The sequence below is a fragment of the Thunnus maccoyii genome, chromosome 1 (genome assembly GCF_910596095.1).
Source record: "Thunnus maccoyii chromosome 1, fThuMac1.1, whole genome shotgun sequence".
Lineage (NCBI taxonomy): Eukaryota > Metazoa > Chordata > Actinopteri > Scombriformes > Scombridae > Thunnus > Thunnus maccoyii.
This window is the reverse complement of record NC_056533.1, coordinates 36,803,912-36,822,768: the sequence shown is the minus strand read 5'-3', so window position 1 is coordinate 36,822,768 and position 18,857 is coordinate 36,803,912. Positions and strand designations below refer to the sequence as shown.

The 18,857-nt window shown below is 38.3% G+C and overlaps 1 protein-coding gene across 4 annotated transcripts in view; it reads left to right on the top strand.

Moving 5' to 3' along the window:
• Window positions 1–17,017, top strand: part of LOC121898175 (multiple epidermal growth factor-like domains protein 11) — a 172,331-nt gene extending 155,314 nt beyond the window's left edge. For 3 of the 4 annotated variants that reach the window (XM_042413091.1, XM_042413092.1, XM_042413100.1), the window contains exons 18-23: window positions 258–386; window positions 3,007–3,135; window positions 5,599–5,727; window positions 7,466–7,699; window positions 14,298–14,519; window positions 15,360–17,017. In XM_042413091.1, coding sequence (XP_042269025.1) covers window positions 258–386; window positions 3,007–3,135; window positions 5,599–5,727; window positions 7,466–7,699; window positions 14,298–14,519; window positions 15,360–15,565 — 1,049 coding nt within the window. In that variant the 3' untranslated portion in view covers window positions 15,566–17,017. Of the gene's footprint in view, window positions 1–257; window positions 387–3,006; window positions 3,136–5,598; window positions 5,728–7,465; window positions 7,700–8,056; window positions 8,176–9,461; window positions 9,532–11,503; window positions 12,529–14,297; window positions 14,520–15,359 lie in introns of those variants that run through there. The other variant, XM_042413109.1, reaches the window with a different exon arrangement.
• Window positions 17,018–18,857: the final 1,840 nt, after the last annotated feature.

Below are 18,857 nucleotides of genomic sequence, written 5' to 3'. Positions count from 1 at the left end.
CGACTTAAAGAAAGAAAAAAAACAACAACCTCAAGACAATTACTTTATCGGCTCTGACAATAATTATCCATCTTACATTGAACAGAACACAATCACTCAATCACTGGTGAGGCAAACGAAGGCGCAGACCGTCCTGATCTCCGGCCCTCAGGCGGATGACGTTTGCTGGTGTGTTTTGATAAGAGGTTGTGTGTATTAACGTGTGTGTTTCTCTAATTGTGTGTGTGTGTGTGTTTGTGTGTGTGTGTTTATGACAGCGTGTCCTCAGGGCTCGTGGGGTCCAGACTGCATCCACACATGTAACTGTCACAACGGAGCCCAGTGCAGCGCTACAGATGGAGAGTGTAACTGCAGCCCTGGATGGACGGGACTCTACTGTACTCAGCGTATGTGTCACACACACACACACACACACACACACACACACACACACACACACACACAGATGCACACACAGATCGAATAAGGTTGCAATGAGGGGAAACAGTGATGCTCTTTCTGGCTGCTGTGAGATCATTGATGCAGTTTCACTTTTTGCACCGGAGTCACTGCTTGACTAGCTCATACCTTCACCTCCATCTAGTGGCGGATAGTAGAACTACAAGCCTGAAGACCAGAGCTGTGTCCCAGATCCAACACTGATTCTAAACTGTTTTTTTTTTAGTATGTAGTTTGTTCAAACTGGAAAGGTGACCAGATGAAGTATACTCACTAAAAAGTCTTGAATTTTGAATGTGTTGTTATTCTACTCTAATGCAAAACTCAAAGGTGGAGGTGCATGGGAGAGTTGGAGGGGGGAGCAGAGGGAGCGACATGAAGAAGAAGAACCAAGGTTACAAAGTGCAAACATACAATAACAAAATAATATGAGAAACGAGAAACAAATCAGGGCGATGAAGCATCAATAAAATGCCTTTGAGAAAAGGTCTGAAGATGAGATTTAAAACACTGCTCTGACCCCCGGAGGTAGACCGTTATGTGGCCTGGGAGCCAGGACAGCAAGAACTTGATCATCACGGGTCCTGATCCTTGAGCCTGGCACCACTAGAAGCCCTAGTTCTATTGACTGAGAGGCCTGATGGATCTATATGTCTGTAAATCACTGACATACGTTGGTGCCAATTTGTTTAAGGCCTTAAAAGTAATTAAGTGGATTTTGTATCCAGTCCTAAATTTAACAGGGAGCCGGTGAAGTGAGGCCAGCAGCGCGGTGATATGAGAACGCTTTGGAGTCGTGCCACTGATCCTTGAACTACCTGTAGTTGTGTAACTGTGTCGTGGCTTAAACAAGAATATCGATGCAAGAGGAGACAAAACAATGAATGATCTGTTGTAGCTGTTGGAACAATAAGGATGAGTGTAGTTTGGCGTGAGGCAAAGATACAGGTGAAAGAGGAAGCTGCATGCTGGTATTCTAAGAACAACTAGAAGTTAGTTTGGACTCCAGAACTTTCCTGAGAATCGTCACCTTTTTAGTTTGCCAATTTTATTTATTTATAAGGACCATGTACAGTGTTAACCATAAATGCTACCATTTGATGTTCCAGATTTTACAGTTTACAGCTAGTTTTCATCTGCAAACCTCCCTCCAAAATAAAAAGGTTGGGTGAGGGGCGCAGTGTTCTTGTTTTGTCTGAGAAGGGTCCACAGTGTCAGTGACATAAGGCTGATTTATGGAAGACTTTCATGTTGCCCACCTGGAGAATTTTGTTATGTTGTGGACACATATTTTATCATGCAATGTGATTGAGTAGTATTGCTAACGTTGCCATGGAGACTGTAGTTTTCACTGAACTTCCTTACTGATAACTTGTAACATCCTTGTTTAATTAGTCAATAAATTGAAAACATTGCCTGACTCTTTCATTTCTGTTGAATGACACGTAACAAAAGTGTGGAGCAACCTGCTATAAATCAGCCTTTAGAAGAGCCCACTCAAAGGAAGTGGAGGAGCTCACAGCTGGACACAATTAATAGTGATATAGTGACACATTTCAAAAGAAAACATTGAGCTGTCTTTTGGTCAGATTTAACTAGCAGTAGCAGGTTTGATTGGCTTTGCACATCACACATATTATATAATTTCCTGCTGGTATAAAATGAAGAAGCATGTTTCTTGTACAGCTACTAACTGCAAAATAAAAGTAAACTATACAGTCAGTACTATATTATGCAGTATATACTGTATACAGTCAGTACTATATTATGCAGTATATACTGTATACAGTCAGTATGTAGTGTGGAATTGGGATACAGCGATTACATAATTCTTCTTTCCTTTGTGACTTGGAAACTGATTTTAGCGACACCCTTCAAATACAGTTTGACAATAAATAAGCAGCTTCTTGGTTTTTACTTCTAAAACTCCTTGTTTGAGGAAATAAAACTGTTTCCTATCATGTTGTATTATTATTGTTGCCTGATCCATTAATGTCCAGTCTGTATAAAACCAGCTTTAGGTTCAGTTCATTCACATGCTGTTGGCTTTTAGTTCTTGTCCGGTTCAAGTTCACACTAACTGTTTACATATGAACCAACAGCAGTAAACATGTAGTCATACGGACTGACAGGTAACTCATTGATTGGACAGTTTTGATGATGTCATGACCCACATCATCTCACCAGACAGACAGATATTTATAACAGATAGTTTTGGGAATAATGTTTGTTTGCTATATTTCTGGTTTGTTTACAACCTGTGTGATCATCATGTTGACTTGTTGAAGTCTGCTGTAGCGATGTTGCTGCGTCCTCAGAAACAAGAAGGAGGAAAAACAAAGACTCAACAGTCTTCTCAACTCTTTAAAATCCGCCTGAATCGCAAAAACTGGGTTCGGTTCAATCTCCAGAGATGATCCGTGTTGGTTCCACTGAGACAGAACAGATTAGCCGATCCCAGAAAAGCTGCTTCCAGACACATTTCCAGATTTCTCGCTCATGTTGGAGACAGATGTCGTGAACACATGACACAGACATAAACAGTTGTTGTGTGTCGTGTCCCACCAGGCTGTCCTACTGGTTTCTACGGCTCCCAGTGCGCCGAGGTGTGTCGCTGTCAGAACGGGGCGGACTGCGACCACATCAGCGGACAGTGTTCCTGCAGGACGGGCTTCATAGGACAGAGCTGTGAACTCAGTGAGTGTGTTCATGTTCAGCACATAGTTATGAATATTATGTTAAAAACTCCCACTCAGCTTAGTTTTTCATTTTTGGGGAGATTTTAGTGCTTTGAGAAGGTTGATCAATAATCTATATTTGTCTTTATTGGAATCATTAAATTAGAAAAAAACAATCATACATAATTCTGTTCATATATTTCAACAATAATAAAAATTATAAAAAATACAACCTTTTCACACTTTGTATGAAAATGTAGTTTAATGGACTAAACATTAATTAAATTTTTAGCATGATTTTGTAAATATTGAGATAAGATAAACTTTATTGATCCCACATGTGGGAATTAAGTGTCACAGCAACAGATTTATAGTATAGATATAAAATATATATCATAAAACAATATACATCTTTCAACCGTTAGAGTATGTATAAATACGTATAAGTATAAAAATTGGGATATCTAATCACATATAACATAATAAAGTCATTAATTTATATACTTGTTAGTATTTTATTCACATCCATACTGCAGCTCCTTTACACTGACTTCCTGTCTCTTTTACAATAGATATTTTAATTCTATCACTACTTTACTTTACTTTACCCTGAATAGTTTATCAGCTTCATAGTTGTTTGTCGATGTCAAAACAAAGAAGTGAAGAGTCACTTTTCTCTTATTATCAAACCTGCAGAACAACCTAAACATAAACATCTGACATCCAGCTGCAGTGAATTAATTAAAAAAAACAAACATCTTCAGACCTTTTTAAGACCTTTTTCACTTTTAACGAGACTGTTCACATTTTTGTTGCCTATTTTATTGAATCACTGAAATATTTTTTTGCATTAAATGTTTTTATGCAATTCATATGAAGGACCTCACATTATTATAATTGTTACTAGTAATAATAATATATCAATCAAGTATAGATAAAAGAAGTAACCTAATCACACTAGAATATTATGTATATTACAAATACAATAAGAAGCACTATATGTATGTACACATGTAGACAAATACACTGCACATGTAGTAATGGTAAGTATACAATTATATATTATTAAAAACATAAATAATCACTGTGACAAAGTGGGTGAGAACACACCATTTGTCCCTATTTTCACCATTAATGCCAGAAAGCTTATTCATTTGACCATGCTTGTTAATTGTTTGTAATTAATTGTCCAGCATTAATCTGTAACTTGCAGACACAGACTACCCCAGGTTTGTTTGTGGTTTGCATTATGTTTGGTTACACTTCACATACCAGCAACATTTTTGGTTAAAGTAAAACACCGACAAGTATTGTTAAGTTTAGTTATTGTTTATTGGTTAACTTCTGTATTTCATAAGTTAATCATCCTTTTTGGTATTTACCGTACCCACCATGTGCTCCACAAACAAACAAACTACTTCCTGTATTTATACACTGGGTGACATCATCAGTGATGTAACTGGGTTAGACCAAGTATTGGGGCATTTATGTTATTTCATTAAATGTTTGGTTTAGTATCGATATGATTTGTACTTGTTTGGCTCAGGTTGAGGTTTAATGTTGTGGATGTGTTTTGTGTAAACAATGTTGACTGATACAAGTAGCATTGTTATATGCCAGGTGGCATAAGGGAAAGGACACCCCTGCAATAAATGTAGTTCTGCCTGATAGATTGGAGGGCCTATTTAAGGGGAGAGATGTAGGTTTAGGGGGATGACGGTGTAGCTGTGTGCATGTGATCATGCCTTAGTTAAGCTAGTTAACTTTGATTTTGCTTGTGTTAATTTCATTTTTTGACCTTTTTGTTTGTTTTTTGCTACACTGGACTGAATAAATCAGTTTTTACACATTCAACAAGAGTCTGCCTCCCACCACCTTCCTAGCCACTATAGTCAGGCTTCCTCACAATCACATATAAAGTAAATACAGTCAGTCAATCAAACTTTATATATAAAGCACCTTTAATAAAGGTTATTGTGATTCAAAGGTGACTGACAAGCTGATAATAAGATAATTAAAAACAACTGGACACTAAATCAGGGGGAAATATAAATTATAAAAGAGGAATAATAAAAACAATAAAGTAGATTAGAAACAATAAAAAATAGAAACAACTTTAAGACATCAGCACTTTGCTCTCAGATCCTCTCGGAGCATAAAAACTAAAAGCTGCCTCGCCAAACGTTTTTGTCCTGAACAACTACGAGACTCGTGCCAGAAGACTCATGAGAGGCTGTAAAAAAAAAACTGCATTTAAGAGATTGAATTTGTGTGGTGAGAAAAGTCTCTTTTGTCTGGAAGTCACAGTAGAATGAAAATTAGATTTTTTTGTACTAAAAACAAACGTGTGTGCGCTACTGCCTCTGTTTATCATCCACATGATATTCATTTAATGCACATAATCTGAAATTTGACCCACAAACAAGTGGACATCAAACAGCTTTCAGGTGATAACTGTTATATGTGTGTATCTTGTGTCCAGAGTGTCCTGCGGGGACGTTCGGTTACGGCTGCCAGCAGCTGTGCGAGTGTATGAACAACGCCACCTGCGACTACGTGACGGGAACCTGCTACTGCAGCATCGGCTTCAAAGGCATCCGCTGTGACCAGGGTGAGAACTAATGGACGAGAGTGTTCGGTGTTTCTTCTGGTTTTCTTTAGATGTAGATTCATGTGAATCATAAATACAGGAGATGACGAGTAAACAGATAGACTGAAATACAGAGAAACTGCGTGAGATGATATTCCTATAAAGATGAAAGTGCTCTGATGGACTCACATGTCTGCAGGAGTTCTTCATCTTACAGTTTGTAAGAACTTTTTGTCTTAAACTTTTTGTTCTTGTATTTTTAGCAAACTAGTTTGTCATTTATTACCATGTAATACTGTATAGTAATAGCATTGTGTGATGTTTCCTCCTTCACTGTAAATTCTCAGTGTTTGTGCACTGGAGGCTTCATGATTGGCTCCAAACTAGTTGTAATATCACAAATCATGATCATAGATACTAGTGGGTGTGCCCGAATACATTATTCAGCAAAGTACAAATTGTGGGTTTTATACGAATGTTTGTTTCATACAAATATTTTAAATATTATTTGTTTTTGGGAAGAAAAAAAAAAAGCATGTCAAATACCAGTTCACAGGTTGGTTACATCGTTATCTCAGTCTCTCTCCTCTATCAGGGGTCCAAAGAGACTCTCCATAACTTGTTGTTCCCCTTCTCCTTTCCACAAAGTTAGGTTGTGAAAAATAGGCGATAAATGAAAAGTGCAAAGCAAGAATCACCTTTGAAGTTCTACTACATGTTACACGCTGTGCTGTCTCCGTGTTACGGGTGTATAAATAGGTAGAGGTCTGTCTGCAATGAGTCGATGAGTAAAGTTTTAGCTCAGTAGTCAGCGCAGTCGTCTATGATCTGAGAGAATAGATGCACACGCTAAACTGAGATTTAAGGTGAGCTCAGATAAACTTTCCTCCTTCAGCAGATGAACGTGACAATAAATTCTGCACAGAGAAGAAGAACAAACATCCAGCTGAAGGCACAAGAAGAAAAACACATTTTTAAGGGAGACTTTAAGGAGAATGAGTGTAATAATCAAGACTAAATGAGGAACAGGGAACAAGGAATTAAAACTAACCAACCGGGATATGAGGGATTAGACAAATATGCTGTAATTTGACATGAGGCCTCATTATTTATAGCTGTGTGTCTGTAGTAAAGCTGAAGTCTCTTCCATCGATTTTTACACATCAAAGTGTGTTTTTTAGGTTTTTGGGGAGCGATGCTGCATATGTGAAAAAGTAGTTAAAAGCCTTTCTGTGGTCTGCAGAGGGAGTTGATGATGTCACTGATGATGTTATCTGAGTCAGGGTCGGTCGAGGTTGAAGAAGTGAGGTTAGCAGACCTCCGTAGCTCCTCGTCTCTGCTGGAGGCTACACACATGCATGTTCAACCAAACTGTCCACAGTCTAGTTGCATTGTGGGTAATGTAGGCGCCAGGTTTTGACAATGAAGAAGAATGTATTTAATAAAAAACGATGAGATCTCTGGCTCTGCTGCATTGATTTTGATCCGTTTTTGTGAATGTGAACCTTCATAGTACAAGGAGTATAATAAGAGTTTGATATTTTGTTTAACCCCTTTGGATTTCGGTTATTTCAGTGAGGCAAAATATCATAATTTAGTGTGATTCTCAACATTAGATTCAAGAAATTACCTTGAAACATGAGGACTTTTTTGAAATTACTATGAGGATTCATGTAAGCTGTAGCTGTACTTTATGGTCGTTGTAGGAGTTCAGGTGTTAAATATTTTCTCATGTTTACCTGTGGACTGTTTTCCTCAGCGGCCCTGATGATGGAGGAACTGAACCCGTACACCAAGATCAGCCCGGCGCTGGCGTCGGAGCGCCAGTCAGCCGGCGCCGTGCTGGGCATCATCTTCCTGCTGCTGCTCATCATGGCCATGCTGGGTCTGGTGGTCTGGTTCCGCTATCGGCAGAGAGAGAAAGGTCACCACGTGCCCAACGTCACCTACACGCCCGCCATGCACATCAACTCCACCGACTACTCCCTCTCAGGTGAGACGTCCGCATCTCTGGATGTTTTTCATTTGTCCTCCAGGTGCTTTTCTCTCCTCGCACACATCCCGACAAACTGGACAACCTGAACTAGACTGCAACTCACTTTTATTAACGATTGTCTCTCAATTAATCGTTTAGTCTATAAAATGTGGAAAAATCAGCAGTGAATTTCCTCCTCTTGGTTCCAGTTGAAGCTCCTTCATTTTTAATTTGCAGCTTTGGACGACAGTGTCACTTCAGGTGCACATGCATGTATATATGAAGGTGATATGTGGAGGGCAGGATATGAGAAAGTGTTGTGATGTGATGTGGTGACAGAAAGGCTGCAGTGCACAGGTCTGCTCTCCTCTGCAGAGTCTTCTCCCAGTAACAGCTCCGTAGGCCGCTGCTTCTCCAACCCCAGCTACTGCACCCTGGGGCCCTGCACCTACTCCGCACACTACGCCAAACCAGACAAGAGGAGCTCCGCCAAGGTGGGTCCAAGTTCTCTCTTCCTCAGCAGCAGCTTGTGTGTTACACTTTAACAGAAGACAGTAGTGTAAATTGTACCAGCTATTGTTAATTAAAGCGGCTATAATCGATATTTTTATAACAATGTCTGAGCTGACGGTGTGTAATGTGTTGGTTGTGGCTCGTAGTGATGAACATACAGAGAATTATCAGCGACTCTGCAGCTCCTCTCGGCTTCACGGAGCTTTATAGTGAGTTTCAGCTCATTGCTTAGCTGCAACTTTACCGTTTCACTTCACTCTCAGTGCTCGTTTTCAGAGAAAAAGCTGTAAAAAGCAACTGTACACTTCCTGCTCAGCACCAAACAGCAAACACAGTTAGCTGTAGACTAGCTGGTGAACATAGTGGAGCATTTAGCAGCTAAAGAGCCAGATATTTCCCTCAGGAGTTGGTGGAGAACAAAAACAGAGCTAAAAGAGAGTGAATATTGGACTTATATTCACCAGGTGGACAGAAACACGACTCCAAATGAATGATAATGTTGCTCCGTAACTGCTGGAGTTCAACATATCAACTTAAAAGCTGATGATATGTCAGTGTTGTGTTCATAACATGTTTCTGCTGAAAACTAGTGGCCAAAAAATTAGTTATTCCACATTTAAGGCTGCCAAGTTTTGTCAAGTTTATATAGAGACATTACATATCTCACATATTTGTTAAAAAACAAACAGATTTTCTCATTTAACTCAAATGGTTTTATTTACTCAGGTTTTGTGTCTGAAATTTCTGCCTCCACTCCAAAACAACGGAGGTGATTGAATGTCTGTTTATGGTGCTTACAGTGAAATTTAAAGAAATTACACTAAAACATTCAAAAATAACATTTCTATACAGGAACAACATCCTGGTTACACCTGATAATCCACCAAAGTTTTCACAGGAACTGTTTTCTAAAGAGGAAATTTTCCTGATTAAATCTTTGGATGAAGCTTTTAACATCTACAGTTTGACTCTATTTATTAAATCATGTAGCCTCATTATAGTGTTACAGCTTTACTTCCTGGAAAATAGTCGTTAATGGTGACCAGAAAGTGTAAATACACAGCTGCCTGCACCTGGAAACAAATAGAACTCACATTTATCTCACATTTGTTTATACTTTCAGATGAAATCTTCATGTTCTGTTTCATCTACAAAATGCTTTTTTTTTTCTCGGTATTGATATTTACAAGCATATAATGCATTTTTTGATTTCTTTGAAGGCGTCTGTGCTTTCTGATGTTTTATCAGCTTGCTTTGATTTTCCCAGATGAAGAGGAAGAAGCGACACAGGAACAGCGCTCCGGAGTGGGGAGCCTACTGTAACCTCGGTGAGCTCGGTCAGTCTGAGTTTCTGCTCTTTTGTCTCTTACTTTGTTTTCGGCTGTAACGTTCTCAGTCAGACGCACTTAGAGATGTACTTTAAGACAAACAGACACAGATGTGGAAACTTTTTTTTTGTTGTTGTTTGAACCAAAGGAAACAAACAGCAGCTTAATATCTACGAGCCAAATTCCTCACTGATGTCGTCCATTCTGGTCTCACATTAAAAACATCCTCCAGTTTTAATAGGCTAAACCTCCATGATTAGCAGATCAATTAAGTTCCTTTTTTATTTTATTGTATTTGACTGTAATGAAAGTTATGAAAAGAAAAATTATGAGGATTTTTATGTAATCTATGAGTTTTCATTTATTTGAGTGTGTAGCAGAATTTCAGTATTGGTGAAGTCAAGCAGGTCAATTTAAGCCTGATATGGTAACAACATGTTGTAGTTGTAGTCTAGGTGTAATATCTTTATTTCATATGAAACATAATAGAATGAGGATGAAAGTGAAGCAAAGTCGAGCTGGGATCACTAACAGGAAGTTAGAGTCTCTTTAGTTTCTGTATTGTGACGTATTTCTCAGTGATGGTGCAGTTACAAGAAGGATTTAACCCGGTTTAGCATCACGCAGTAATGAGTAAAAGCAACTGGCACAATTTGGCCAGTTGGAGATAACTGGAGAGGTTCGGGGACACCAGTGCTCCCATAAGGTTAGAGGCCTAGAGGTCTGGAATATTATACAGGTTGACAAGATGTAGAAGGTTTATGGTGTTCTGCATAGTTCTGGCATAAAGCATGTCCTAATTATTGTTATTCAAACATGACTCACTGACTATAACGAGGAGGCACTTTTGTGAGTCTTATTTGAACTGATGTAGTTTTGTTTGTGTTTTAGCCACATGCTAAACAAACACATTTCCCGAAACTAGAAGATGTCACTTGTCAAATGAAGCCTAATACATGCGTCACGGCCTTACAGTTCTTCTGTAAAAGCTTTTCCATTTGGGTATGCCAAATATGCAAAAATTCTATAAGAAGGGTGGATGTTAAAGGGTTAATTAAAATAAAATAAATAGAATCTGATTGGACCATTAAGAGGTGTTTGTGACAAATACAGAACAATACTGAGCTGTAGAGGACTGTTGGCCTCCACAAACATCTTCCTCACCTGTTGTTAGATCAGGAGGATGATGAGGTAGAAATTTGCCCTCTGACATCACACACTCCGTGATATCGCTACGACCCACAAACGGTCACGTGTGGTTTTATATGATGGGTGGCGTGTACTTTTTTTGTAAACGCCAACATGAAAACATCTTACAGGAAGTAAAAAAAGACACTTTCACTTATTCTGCTTCTGCAACTTCACACACATATTTTATCAACATCTACACTGTTTTTATTTTCGCCTTTTGTTCTGTTGTTAACAATAATTATAAAGGATTCTTTAAATAATAAATCACATTTTTTGTTCCTGCCAAATATCACATACATAAATGCAAATTCACATAAACAAAGCCTTTGTTTACTGTATTTAAATATTCATTGATGTTTTTGGACCTCCTCCAATTCAAAAGCAACTAAAACTGTTTATTTATTTCCTTCTTTGAACATTAACTTTATTTATTTATTTATTTATTCACATTTATTTACTCTTTCTCTTTTGATATACTTATTTGATATTCTTATTTGTCTTGTTTACCCCTGTATTACCCCTCTATGTTGACTTAAAGTGACTTTTTTTTTTTTTTTTTTAAAAAGGAAGAGAAAAGAGGGATTTTAATATAGAAATACACAAAAAATGCTTTTATTTATATTTGACGTGTAACAAGTGAACAACTGAACACAGGGACACATGACTTCATTTCACTGGTTCATGCATATGCAAACTGGTAATAATCATAACAGTAGTTCATGAATACATGTGAATTCTCCTTTTAATCTTCATATTAATAACTGGTATATAAACGTCTCTCTGGTTTCAGGTGTTTACTGCATCGACCGGCGTTACAGTTACCACATGGAGCCGCGCTACAGAGGTACAGTGTGAGGTGGACTGAGCCCCATGTGACCTTATCACACGCCCGACTCCCCCGGACCAATCCTCTTGCTCGAACAGCCCTCCCCCCCTCAACCAATGACTGCCTCTCTTGCATTTTGAACCTTGAACCCTCAGTTTTTTCTGTGTTTTAAAGTCCTGCTGGATGCTGATCGCTGCATGTCGCATGTAACGGCAGCCCTGACCGTCCACACTGTGCAGATACTGCAGCCTCATGCAGTTATAACCACTGAAGATATGAAGAAGAGATTTACGGCTGTGATCAGTCATTCTTTTCTTCTCTCTGTGTTCATAAATATCCATGGATGTGCATTACATTCACCAAAGAGAAAGAATTTGGAGGTTTTATCTCACGTCATGTCACCTCATCGCTTTTGTACATATATTCATGGCTGCCAGACACACTGGCTCTCATGCAAGAACAGTTTCATGTGCTTCTTCTAAATCTCTCTCTGACTTTATTCTGTGAGGTTTGTTACAAGTCAGATTCAACAAACTCTCGCTCGTTTCAGCCTGATGAACGTCACCTGTTCATGAGGAGTTCAACCTTTGTCACTCGACCTGTTCAGCTGTGTTTGTGGATGAGTTTCATTCACAAAAATATTCCTAAAAAGTCCAATTCCTACTGTCAGAAACACAAAAACAATTAAAAAAATATGAATCCATCAGAGCAGAAATAAAGAGGAAACGCTTTGACATTAAGTTAGATGCTAAAAAAACATCTTTCTGAAGCAAAGCGCTCCACGACTAACATGAGAGGTGTCATGTGACCGTCACAGAGACATTAGAGGAGGGAATATTACAGCCTACAGCAGGTGATGTCACACTGTCAGCTGCAACACAACATGACGCTGGACAGAGAGCTGCAGAAAACAGCCTGAGGCTGCTGTTTACAACAACTACTCACAGTAGCAGAAACTGCTGCTGCGCCAAAATATGATGATAAAAATCATAAAATCTAAAAAAAAAAAAAAAAAGCCCTCAGTAAACTGGCAGCAGTGATGATGAGAATATAGTGAAAAATGACTGAATGTGTCAAAAAGAAGCCTATTAAATATGATCTACAGTACTGTGCAAGATGTTTAGATTCTTATCCATTATGCAATACCATCAGGGAGGCGTCTGATTGGTCCCAAATTTATTCATGACATGACAACGACCCCGAGCAAACAGCTAGAGTCATAAAGAAGAAGAAGAATGATGAGTCCTGCAACAGATGGGACGGTTTGGCCCCCACAGAGCCCTGATCTCAACATCATGGAGTCAATCTGGGATTAACATGAAGAAGCACCTGAGATGGACTAAATAATAAATCCATAGAAGAAAAATAAAAAACAACCAACAACCTGCAAGTTACCATGAAAAACTGCTGCTGTTTTAAAGGCGAAGCTGCTCACAGTAAATGTTGATTTCATTTAGGTTTCTGCTGTTTACTCAACTTTTATAAGAAGTTCATTGATAAATTAAAACAATTTATAGCAATATTTTTGTAGCATTCTCACTTTACTTTTAGTGCCTAAAACTTTTGCACAGTACTGTAGGTAGTATAAGAGTAAAGTAATAAAAATGCAAACATAGAATTGTATAAAAAAAGGAAAATTAGTCTCTGATTCGCTGGAAATAATCCATTAAAAATTTGATCCAAACTCCCTGCAGGAATTTATGTTTGGGTTCATTGTACAGTTATTAATTGTTCTGTACTGTTATTGTTATGAGTTGAATATAATATGAAATGTCCATAAAATACATCAGTTCATCAGTAGTTTATGGTAAATATGGAGCCGCTGCTGTAGCGTCATTTTAGTTTTTTAGTAAAATATCGCCTTTGTCATTCATGTTCATTGACTTTCCATCATCGGATCAAACACTCTGTTTGTCCGATACTTTGTTTTATGAGAAAATTCCTGCCAAAATAAAACAAAACAACATGCGGACGAGGCAGCGGGAGGAGAAGTGGGTGAGATGAGAAGAACAGCAGCTCAGTGGTTTCTTCAGGTGCAGCATGAAAAACTCCAAGTATGAACCTGAACGCTCTGCTTCCCTGTAGTGATAACATATCATTTTTAACAGATTTCCGTGATTCTGTGTTACAGGTGTGTTTGTGTCTTTGCAGGATGAATCTGACTCCTCTCCTCTGTGTGTTTCCCCCTCTCTCTGCCGGGATCCTCTCCTCCTGCTTTCACTCCCAAAACTCACCCGGAGAATCTCTCCTCCACTAAAACTACTACTGCCATGTTTTCATCTTCTATTTGTCCTGTGATGTAATGTTTCCTCTAACATACATGTTGAAATGTAATCCCTGACATGACGTCCGATTGCCCAGTCCTTTTTATCAGGGATGAAATTGGTCACCATGGTAACTCTTGCAATAACCAAGCAGCCTGTTCTTTATTCCTACTTTGCAGCAAATGTTTCAGACATGATTGTTTTATTGAAGCTGAATAGCAGGACGGTTTTGTTCAGCCGCTGTGCTGCTCTCAGTGTCTTTCTTAGGTTTTAAAAGCATTTCAAAAGGTTTATAGTATTGTTTTATAGAGCAGAATATCATTTTTTAATCGATATAAAAGGTGAAAGTGGAAATATGAGGTTCTATCCAATAGTAGCAGAGCATTATTTTCATATAGCATCACCAGCAGACGTTCAGTGACAGTTAAGAACCTCTTCAACCACTCAGGTTAATAAATTCTTCCGCTCTGCTTGTGTCGGTTTTGTTCCGTCAGACTACATGAAGGGCTCCCTGTCCAGCACCTGCTCCCTCAACAGTGAAAACCCGTACGCCACCATCAACGACCCGCCTGCTCTGGCCTGCAAACACTTGGAGAGCAGCTACGTGGAGATGAAATCGCCGGCTCACCATGAACACATGACGCACTGCTGCTCCGCCGCCATCATCACCACGACCACCACCACCACGGCGCCAGCCAAGAACGTCTACGACATGGGTACGTTTGTTCACTTTATAATTTTCATTTTCATTCTGTTTTATTAGAGTAAAAAGGGGGATAAACAAATAGATTGAAATATCCTCACAACTATTTGATGGATCGCCATGAAATTTTGTACAAACGTTCACGGCCTCCAGAGGATGAACCCTCCTGACTTAAGTGATCCTCTGACTGTTCCTCTGGCGCCACCGTGAGGCTGACTTTTTAGTTTTTTATTGAAATATCTCTACAGCTGTTGGATGGATTGGTTCTCCTGACTCTTCCTCTAGTGCCGTCATCCCGTCTACAGCTGCAAATAACAATTACAATAACAATACAAAAATGTTACAAAAATGTTGACCACTGTTTGTCAAAGCTGAACTTGACACCTTAAATGTCATTTTGTCCCAACTAACAGTCCATAAATCCACAGATATTCAGTTTACTGTCATAGAATAAATAGATTTCATACTGAAGAAGAAGAAGAAGAGACATCTGTGCATTTTTTCTGCTGCGCTCAAGTTTGACGGAGAAAGCGGAATAAAAGGAACAATTTAACTGATTTGGATGTGTGAACTTTTTTTTTGTGCTTTGAACTTTGACTTTGGTTTCAGCACCCCTGTTTGATGTTCTTTACTTCTACTTTACGATCATAGAAGACTAAATACATTTTTAAAAAATCACATTTGAGAAGCTGGAATCAGAGAAGTTGAACTTGTTCTCTTATACGATTAATCGATCATCAAAATCAGTCATTCGACTAATTGTTGCAGCTCTAATCTGGTCAAAATCTGTTTTCTACCACCAGCATGGCTGCAGACTCTTAGTCATCTCCTCTCTTCTCTCTCTCTCTCCCAGAACCAACCATCAGTATCGTCCAGGGAGCCGGCGGCATGGTGGTTCCCAGTTACCCTCAGAACCCGTACGACCTTCCCAGGAACAGCCACATCCCCAGCCACTATGACCTGCTGCCCGTACGCCCGAGCCCGTCTCACAGCCACAGCCTCACCTTCCACAGCCACAGCCCCCCGCTGCCCGGCAGCCCCACCAGCTCGCTGCTCTAGACCCCCGACACCCCAACAGACTGGACGCCTTTGGGGGGGGGGAACCCAGTGCACACCCAGTTCATCCAGAAACTGTGAACTGGGACACAACGTTGGAGGGATGTGTTTTTGATTGATGAGCGCAGGAGGAGGACAAAGATATGATTTGTTGAGACTAATATTTATTTCTGCGTGTGTGTGAATCTCCCTCTCGCAGTGCTCACACCGTTGCACTGCTGTTTGATATCTTATCACTGTATTATATCCAAACTGTTCGAGCTGTTTCGTGCCAGTCAATACTACATATTTGTGTCGTATTGTAAATTTCCCCCTCATCAACAGAAACGTCAACAGAGGGAATATACACGTACATACGCGCACGAGTATACCTTTTTTTTCTGGTATGCTGGTGTCTTTGTCATTTTTGATACATCCTGAGTCAGAAGACGGAAACCGGAGGACGACGGGAAAAAAACTGACTGAGTTACTCGTGTAAAATTAGCGGAGTTGAACTGTAAATGTGCCAAAGACAAGAGAGACGCCGACTTCACACCTGAACAAGCATCATATGAACATTGTTGCTCGCAGTGCAAACAAACTTGTACAAACTTGTACAAGAAAAAGATGTTCCTTCCCAAAAAAAAAAAAAAAAAAAAAAAAAAAGGAACTGAGGAATGCTGGTCAGGTTTACACTACCTGTATAGTTCTGGTATTTTTACACATTGTTTCTTATTTCCTGTTTACATATTTAAAGATCCTGACGGGATCCATATTTTCTCTCTTTTTGTATGTACTGTAGACTAAGTGGTGTATCGGATGTACACTCGCTGTACATTGTAGTGGTTATTATTGTGATTTTTTCTTTTGTTGTGTCGAGCTTAATACACATGCATGCCAAAGATTATTCAAGATATTAATAGTTAGTCAGGAAAAAACCCTTATTATGTCCTTTGGTGCAAATTATTGTCATCTGACTGACTCAACATGAGAACCAAAAACATCTGGAACATGTGTTTTAAGGATATGCAGTGATGTATTTGGTATAGTGAGGAAAAAAAGGCCAATGAAAGTTAAAATTTTTTATTTACTTCACATAAAAGCTCCTAAAAACAAAGAAAATATTTCTCATCTCCTTGTGGCAACTATCTCTTATAATCCAGATGAAATTGAGCCGTAAATGGATGAAATTTTGCTTAATTTTCCAGTTTTTTTTAAATATTCTAAAACTTTGGCAAATAGCAATAACAGGACATGTTGACAATCAGATGTTATCAGCTTTGTTTTCTCAACGTATTTGTTTTCCTGCTTTTGTTCCTTTTTTTTTTTGCTCCGACTTTATATCTTGCTCGTATGTCATTTTCTCATCTTTGATCCAGAAAATAGTTTCAGCTATAGTAGATGTATCCAGTGCTACTTGTGTTTTTTGTTTTTTTGTTTGTTTCAAGCTCTTAAGCTTAATAAAGTCGTCATAGCTCAGGGGAGTGGTGTCATGTCTGGTTACACAAATACGCACAAGTAGAAATACCACAATGTAAAAATACTGCATTACAAGTACAATTTATAATTGTATAATTTTACAATTTACAATTTACTATTGGCTAAATATACATAAAGTTATAGAAGTACTCATTTTGCATTAAATACTTAAATAAAGTACATAATTAATACTGAAGAATCAATGCATAAGCAGCATTTTATTGTTGCTGGTACAGAACTTTATAAGAATCACAAATAAATCTGGGAGGTTGTGAGATGATTAATAAGAGGAAAGAAGTTACATAACTTTTTTCAGAATTTATGTAACTTCTTCTTCAGAATCTTTGCTTTTTCTGTGAAATATTAGTTGTTGTTTTTTTTAACTCTTTGGGCCTCAAACAGTTATTTATTTAAAACCATTTGAGAAGACGAGAAATGTCAACTCAGATAATGAGACACAAATAAACAGGTTTTTTTGTAAAGCAGTTGTTACCAAAAGTTTGGTAACAACTGGTTTAATCTTAAATAATACAGTGTAATTTATAAGATTATCATTATGTTATTTCATGTAAAATCTTCATCTGAGAAGTAAAACTGTCAGATAAATGTAGTGGAGTAGAAATATAAAGTAGCATCAAATGGAAATACTCAATTTAAGTACAAGTACCTCAAAATTGTAATTGAGTTAATGTTAACTAAAAAACTTCCACTACTGTTAATAATAATTTACATATTTTATGCAGAGAAGCAGCTTCTGGTATCGAGAGCTGTGATCTGGTGAAATGAACATACAGTAAACACTCTGCTGGTCAAAGGTTTTAGAACAATCCCCCCTTTTTTCACATTTTTATTGAAATTTAAGCAGTTCAAGTCCAGTGATTAACGTTACAGGATGTGAAGGTAAGCAGTGAACTGCAAAAGGTAAAAAAAGTTTAGGTTACCAAAACCTGAAATACACTGTAAATTCCAGCGTTATACATCTTTTAGGGATGAAGTAATGGGTAAACATCTCACAGCTTTTCTGCAGCAACGGACAAACAATTCCTACAAGTGTCCCAACTTTAACTTCCAAACCGTCTGTCTGTGTAAATCACGGTGGAGGAAGCGTGACGGTCTGCGGCTCTTTTGCTTAGATCCAGAGTCGGTGTCTTGCACAGAGCAGACTGGTGACCCACACAGTCCCCCCTCTGGTCTACATCTACATCAGAACTATCTTAGAAGAAAAGAAAAGACGGTCTGCTTCAGATCATGGAACCAGTACAGACGTCGAGCTGGTTTGGGATGAACTGGACAAAAGGGTGAAAGAAACCTGCGAGTGAAACACTGTAAAAGGTGTCGACTGTGAATATTAAACAAAAAGATTCCGTAATTTCTTTTATTATCTCCAATTATTTGTACATTGAGACATTAAACTGTAAATTTCAATAAAAATTGAGGTATTCTAAAACATTTGACCGGTAGTGTGTATATATATATGTAAATACTGTTTATATAAACCATGTGTCAGCTGCATGACATCACCAACATTACAAGTAAGATACAAGCTCATATAAAGGTTTATGACTGGTGCGCTTTATTAAGATGAACTGATAACTTAAGATATAGACACAATTGTACAATTTATCAATCTGTACAAAACATAAAACCATTCATTTTGACCCCCCTCTCACATTTAACCCTCCAAATTCATTGAAATGACATCATTTCACTCTTACACGTTTACACTGGAATTACAGTCAGTTATAGAATTGTAATAAAAATATGTAAAAAAAAAAAAAAAAAAGAAATCAAAACACACTTCTTAAAAAAAAAAAAAAACAAACAGAACAATGGAGGT